Source organism: Centroberyx affinis, unplaced genomic scaffold (genome assembly GCF_046629955.1).
Source record: "Centroberyx affinis isolate AG114_WGS23_722 - 3 ecotype Tasmania unplaced genomic scaffold, CSIRO-AGI_Caff_v1 ptg000664l_1, whole genome shotgun sequence".
NCBI classification, from domain to species: Eukaryota; Metazoa; Chordata; class Actinopteri; order Beryciformes; family Berycidae; genus Centroberyx; species Centroberyx affinis.
In genome coordinates, this window is record NW_027279288.1 from 38154 (window position 1) to 45101 (window position 6948).

Sequence of the window (6948 nt, forward strand, 5' to 3'; positions counted from 1 at the left end):
AGGCTCAAGGCTATCAATAGCCTGGTACTAGAGGTGACTGGTGGAAGTTTAACCCATGTTTTAATACCGCCCTCCTTTGGTTAAAAATGAGAAATACACTTTTACACTATTTGTGTGATGAACAATTTCACAGAATCAAATAGTCATACTTTTAAGGCTCTTGTACATATGGACACAGCAATCAATGTAAGATTTATAACAATTTATTTCTTATAAAACTGCCTCAAATTAAAATAGAGCAAAGAAATATATAAATATAAATACTTTCACAGCAGTTATCTTTTTCTCCCACAAGGTCTTAACAAGGCTTTGAAGCATAGCTTTATTAGGCGAAAGTGTTCGCCAAAACCTTTTTTGCATGATTCTTTTGCATATATTTCTTTTGCATATTTTCTAAAAGCAGTACGGCAAAATATACCCTAAATAATAACACTACATTTCTTATACGATATGCCCTTAATCTATTGGCTTGATCCTTTGGAAAAGAAACATACAAGTAAGCTACTGCCATGACACCAGTCTCTTGCTCTTGCCAAAACAATTATCTAAAGGTAGGACTCAAGCAACGGAAATTTAGGTCACAGAAATATTGCATAATTGTTATCAGTCTGAAGAGGTTTGTTGTCTCTGAGCTGTCATGCTCTTCCTGGTTCGCCTGGGGTTTGGCGCATGCTTAGTAGTCGTCTCCGCGGCTCACTACCTCCTTGTAGGTGGGCCTGAGTAGGATGGTGTGCTCATACTGGGCGGTGTAGCTGCCCTTGGTGTCGCAGAGAGGGGGGTACGGGTCTATGATGCCAAGGTCACACAGGTTCTTCAGTGCCATCAGGTACTTACTCTCGCCCTGGCGGTCCAGCCAGCGGCGGCAGAAGGCCAAGGTGCCAAAGTTCTCATTGATCACATTCAGCAGATGTTTAGCCCTTGGAAGTCTGCGGCACAGTGAGAACAGAGGGAAAACAGAGGGGAAAATTGAGACAAACTGACAAACTGTACATCGTATCTATAGATGTTAGCCAACAAATTATGCCCTATTCACAATTAGTTTCTTTTGTCGCTTTAGTTTCTTTTCTTTGAGGAGAGAATGTGAGGAGCAAATCAACCTATAAATAATTTTCAGAATCAATATTTTGCACATCGACACTGAGATGAGAAGAAGGCAGCGGAGTCAACCTTATTGGCACGTGTCCAACGTTGAAGTTCTTCATGTAATGTGAGCACTCCATGTCGTCGTGGACCGCACCTCTTCCTGTACTGCCAAATGTCTCAATGGCGTAAACTTCACCTTCCTGAGAGGCAGCAAGAAAAGACAGAAAACACTCAACTTTGGCTGCTGTAGCAAAACGTGGAACTGTCTAGGACATCTGTCATATATTATTACGTGGTGTGTTTTATGAAAAGTGCATCTATACAGCTTTATGGAAACAATGATAATGGTTCAATGGGTATAATGTTATTGAAGGTCATTGAAAAAAAAAAACTCTCTGTGAGTAGACTTTTTTTTTTCCCAGGGGGACTCAGAGTAAATTGAATCAATAACTCAAGATGTCAACGGCTGACATGTTCATGTGCAGTCTATTAAGGACAGTAGTGTCCTTTCTGGAGCAGTGTGTTCTGTGAGTTGAGTGGCTGGGCTCCATTGGCGTTTTGCGTCTCTATCAGCGCGTGGCGGTTGTTGGGAGTCCCTGTGGTATTAGCTGATAACACTGCGACACCCTCTCTCGCTGCACCGATAATCAGTCAAAGTGCTAGCAGCCCCGCGGCACGCCCAGCTGCCACTCCAGCCGTGCGCTCTCTGATCACAAAGAGGGTAATGGCCTTGTTACACCAACACACTTCAGCTAAAAATACAACACGCAAAGCTGCCACATCAGCAGCACCCCTCCTGCCCCGCCCCCCCCCTCACTCCCCTGGAACCATCAGGTAAAAAGCTTGACTCAGCAACTTGCCAATTAAAATGCTCAGTTCTGTCCAAATAGAGTTATGCATTGCAGCTGTGTGGGTGTGCGGTGGGAGTGTGGGCCTCAGTGACATATCAAGTGTAGACTCAGGAAATGTATTTTGACTCCGCAGATAGCAACAAGCCGCAGCGTTTCTCCTTGGTGAGACACCAGCCTGTTAATGAACCCTGGATGCCCACAATTCAATGCTCCTAAGGTGCAATTGGGGGCTGGCGTTTTAACACGCGTTGCCACTTGATGCGGCTGGTAATTCCATTAAAGGGGTAATTAAAGTGCTGAATAGGGTGACTAAGAAGCTGTTAGAGCAGTGGATTGGAACTGCTCTCCACACCCCATCGTAACTCTAACCAGCCACAAGTTCTTCCAGTTACACTTAAGTTTTAAAAAGGCCTGAATTGTAGGCAAAGGGCAAACAGCGAAGAAAGGTTTAATTTCAGACACACCAGTAAAAAGATCAACAGAGGCCATTGTCTTGTTTCGTGCTCCTGATAATCACATCCAACTATTTGATTGCATTCAATTTATGTGAGCTGCACTATGGAATGAATGTTAAGCTGTGTACATCAGTATACAAACCTCCATCCTTGTGGCCTCTCCACCTTTTACAATAGGGACTGTCTTGCCTGAGTGTATCCTGTACGGTCCAATAGAGTGGCCATTGAGATTCCTGATTGGCTTCACTGTGAAAAGAACGGCACATAGAGGTTTGATGAATATGAAACGCCATTGAACCTTTACATAAAGAAAGGGTGATAAATGACCTCATATTACCTTGGTATGTTTTCCCATCTATCTCCACTTCGTAAGACTCCATGACCTCCTGAATGGTCTCGCCAACGTCGCACAGGCGCACATCAATTCCTGCACACTGGGGCAGAGAGGTGTTTACACTAACATGGGTAAATAGCATTATTCTTCACATCCAGACAGCCTAGATGGTAAATAAGCTTTGGCACATCCTTTTATTTATAAGCAGCGTTCAGAAGCACCGTGCGTGGGTGAAAGAGCTGCGTTACCTTGATGCCGGTGTCGGTGGCATCTTTCACAGCCTCCAGCAGCCTGTCATACTTTGGATTGAAAGTGACGGTGAAGGCACAGTCTATTATTCGACCTGGAAAATCAAGCATATTGGTTATTTATAACAGGTGTTTCTTTTGCAGTAGGTATGGAAATTATATTAATTTAGAAAACAGGCAGTTAATTAACTTACAACAACTGTTTATTTTCATGCATGAAGAATTATCGTGCAATCAAAATTTTAGAGATTTTACCGTAATAATAACGAGTAAAACAGTAAAACATAACTTGAGGAAACCTAAACTCGTATTAGCCGGTCCTCACCGTTGATGTGCGTTCCAAAGTCAATCTTGCAGACGTCGTCGTAGCGCAGCACGGTGGGGTCTCCTGCGTTCGGGGTGTAGTGGGCAGCACAGTGGTTGATGGAGCAGCCGGTGGGGAAGGCCAGGCCGGCCTTCAGCCCATTCTCTTTGATCAGCCTCCTGGAGCAGTCCTCCAGTCGCTCACTGCCAGAGACACAGAAAGCAGCACAAAGGGATGACAAGGACAATGGGACTATTGTCACGGCAGATAAAGCATCCAGAAGAGGTTGAAAACCCCACAGGTTAGCAGTCCCTCTGCTTTCCTTGACAATTTGAAAATGGTTTGTTGCAGGCCAGGACAAAGAACTGCTGAAACCACCTCAATGTCAGTCTCAACCGTGTCCGGTCTTGAAGGGGCCGGATTGAGGTCCCATAAAAAAGGGCTCAAGGACAATATTTCAGTGTGTGTCTCACCAGATGTCAATCATGGTCATCCCTGGTTTGATCCAGCTCCTGACGTAGGTGCGGACCTGCCGGTGCGCTTCGGCCGCCTGCCTGAAATCACTCCACATCTCCTCGTTGGCCTTGTCCAGCACCCGTTTCTCTTCGTTGGTGGTCCGCCACGCTGCGCTGCGCCTGGCGGGGGACAGGCAGGTGTGTCACAGAGAGGAGGTGTTCGTTATTTTCTCATTATGCAAATGTTTGTAATGAGGATAATATCCGGCCGTGCTCTTGTAGAAACTCTGCAGAGGTGCAAGTGCCATTGGTACTTTATATACTGAGGCCTAATATGCCAAATTGCTGCTGAATAGGAAATGAAACCACACAGCATACACCACACTTCATTATGTTTTCCAGTATGAGGTAGCATAAAGCATAGAGACCTAAATAAAAGCTAAGCATGTCACACTGTGGTAGACTATTGCTGAGTGCGAGGGACAGTGTGGAGGTCACACACCCGTCTTTTGATGGGGGATATTCACACTCCTCTCCCTTTGGAAAGTCTCCGTTGGGATAGAGCTCACAAATAGGGACTGAGGGAGGGTCAGTCTGTCCCTTCACTGTGCCCCAGATAGAGAGAAGGAGAAGGAGAGAAAAGGGGAGGGAGAGAGCAAAGAAGACAGGAGTTAGCCTTTGTACATTCAGTACATTGATATTTTAACTGTACTGTCCCTGACAAATGTTATTAGGTAAGCCACCCTACAGTAAATAAATTCATTCAATAATACTAGTAAATGGTATGGTACTTGTATCATATAGTGGGTTATATTGATATGTCAGGATCAATCATTTTCAATTCAATCACTGCCTCCTTCCCTACTGTCAATAAGTAATGTCAATGCTGCTACACTGCAACAACTCCTTGGCTTTGAATGCATATGTGTAGGGTGTTTATGTTAAGAGTTGTCATTCAATATGTATTATCTGCACTGCATGAGGTCCTGTTACACTTTATCCTAGTGCGTCGATCCTGTATTGTGTAACGCTGTTGTAATGTGTCGCACCATTTAACCAAGTCAAATTCCCTGTGCGCCTGTTGTATTTGGCAAATGATTAAAAAGCAAATCTAACGCAGTCAATTCGGGAAGCAGATTTTTTTCAAAATTCAAACGCTGGAAATCTTTTGCTATAACAAGGTTCTTACAGGTATCCAATCTATTGAGAAATGCTCTATCACTGTTGTGTGAATTGCAGTTTTAATTTGAATTCTGAATTGAGTTAAAGTGAATTCAACCTAATCCTTACCTACTGTATATAACATCAGCTATTGTTACTTTACAATAATAAAGACGTTGCCAAAATAAAATCTTTTGTAGATTGCAGAGGAGAATTTTGCTGCAGTGACAAACAAAGCTTACATCCTTTCTTTTTCTTCTTCTTCTTTTTCTTTTTCCCAGCTGCGTTCTCTCCCTCATCCCCATCTGTTGAAAGCATCATTAGTTTCAATACACTTTGTAAGGTGAGCAATATTGACAGAGGCTTGGGCACAATTCCCAGTGTGTTACAGAAAATCAGATATCACATTGCAGATATAACTAGCTGAATTCCACTGTGCGCATTTGGGGACTTGAAGATCAGCACAATCCCCACTGCAGATGATGATGATGATGATGAAGTTGAAGATGGTGAAATCTAGAGGAGTTACCTTCTTCTCCATCCTCCTCCTTCTCTTTGTCCTCCAGAGCTTGCTGCTCCAACTGTTTCATCACATCACCAACACCTCCGGCTTCTCCATCCCCCTCAGCCTCATTTGTCCCTGCTGCAATGTCACACACCCTCATGCATGCATGTGCAGGTGCACACACACGTGCACATGCATGCATGCGAGCACATACATGGACATGCACACAGAAATGCATGCATGCAGACGTGCATGCATACACACGCACACGCGCACACACACACACACACACACACACACACACACACACACACACACACAAAGTGAGTAAATGGTTCATGGTTCTGAGCCATTTTACGAAAGTGCATCCACTGTGATCAGAACTTGGCAGTGTCCATGCATAATTTGTTTCTATACCTTGGGAATCAATATTCTCAAGGGCATATGTACTTTGCAGCATTATGACATTTAGCCCTTCAGAGACAGTGCTGTGTGTACAACAGTTGACATGCACTTAGGGCAGGTTCAGCAACTGCAGGATTTTCTATTTCCACAATATGAGGCAAATATGTCAATTAGTTTTGGCTGCAATTATTATTATTTATTTATTTTGCATAACAGTGGTTGTCATCTTATTGCACCAAAACTGTGGATACTTCTATTACATAATTTCGTGCAGCTTAGGGGGGATTTATAGGATAGAACATATTTAATCTGGAGTAGAATTAAATTTTATTCCACCCATATCTTGAACTGACTGCATCCTATCAATTTTGATATCAAATTCCAGCTTTGAGAAAATGTCCCATTTCCAGATGAGCATCCTCATCTTGGCCCCAGGCAGGAGCTGTTCACTTCCAGTGCTGGGACAGCTGGGACAGGAGCACCCTCTGACAGGTTGAAAAGTCTCCTGTCCCGCATATTTGATGCTCTTGCTCTATCGCTTGGCACTAGAGGGGACAATATTGCGCTATTTTCTCAACGATTTTATAACGCAAAGTGATGCCTCTTACCTAGTGCGGTAGCCTTATTCTTCTTCTTTTTTCTTCTCTTTTTCTTTACTGATTCTGAGGTATCTGCGTCTTCTCTTTCCTGGTTCAAGTCGTCCCCATTGAGAAGTTGAGGCTCCACTTCATTCTGTGGCTGTAGCTCCGCCATGATCAGCGACTGAGAGATGAAGTGACGCATAAGCTGCTGGGAGCCTCCAGTGGTCAAAGCCGAAAGTGTGCTGGAGGCAGCTGAGCCAATAATGAGCTATTAGACAATCTCTGTGCAACAACTTGACCCGAATAGAGGAAGACGATCCTCCCCTTTCTGGGGAGCAAATACTTTAATTTATCATCAAAGGAATCAGGGGGAACAGTGGCTGCATTTTATGATAATCAGTAATATGAAAAATACAGCTAAGGGAAATACTGTATCCCAATGTTTATGCTGTTGGAGCCTCAAAAGCCTGGCTGTGTGAATATCCTGTCCTCGGTAAATGACCTGTAAATGCTGCAACGCTTGCTAGAATAACCACTTTCTCTGTGCACAAGCACAATTCCCATCC

General features: G+C 43.8%; 1 protein-coding gene across 4 annotated transcripts; it reads right to left on the reverse strand.

Annotated features, from left to right (window-relative positions):
- Nucleotides 1–196: 196 nt before the first annotated feature.
- Nucleotides 197–6584, reverse strand: LOC139643863 (methionine aminopeptidase 2-like). Of its 4 annotated transcripts, none has more exons than XM_071519144.1 (11): nucleotides 6410–6584; nucleotides 5421–5534; nucleotides 5134–5196; nucleotides 4233–4335; nucleotides 3749–3910; nucleotides 3297–3478; nucleotides 2972–3066; nucleotides 2727–2823; nucleotides 2532–2635; nucleotides 1168–1283; nucleotides 197–926 (listed from the first exon to the last, which is right to left on the reverse strand). In XM_071519144.1, the coding sequence occupies exons 1-11, from the start codon at nucleotides 6582–6584 to the stop codon at nucleotides 674–676; spliced, it is 1464 nt and encodes a 487-aa protein (XP_071375245.1). In that variant the 3' UTR covers nucleotides 197–673. The 4 variants fall into 4 exon arrangements, with proteins under 4 accessions (XP_071375245.1, XP_071375246.1, XP_071375247.1 ...); XM_071519145.1 differs by having other exon boundaries at nucleotides 5421–5531; nucleotides 6410–6556; XM_071519146.1 differs by having other exon boundaries at nucleotides 4233–4278; nucleotides 6410–6556.
- Between the last annotated feature and the right edge of the window lie 364 nt (nucleotides 6585–6948).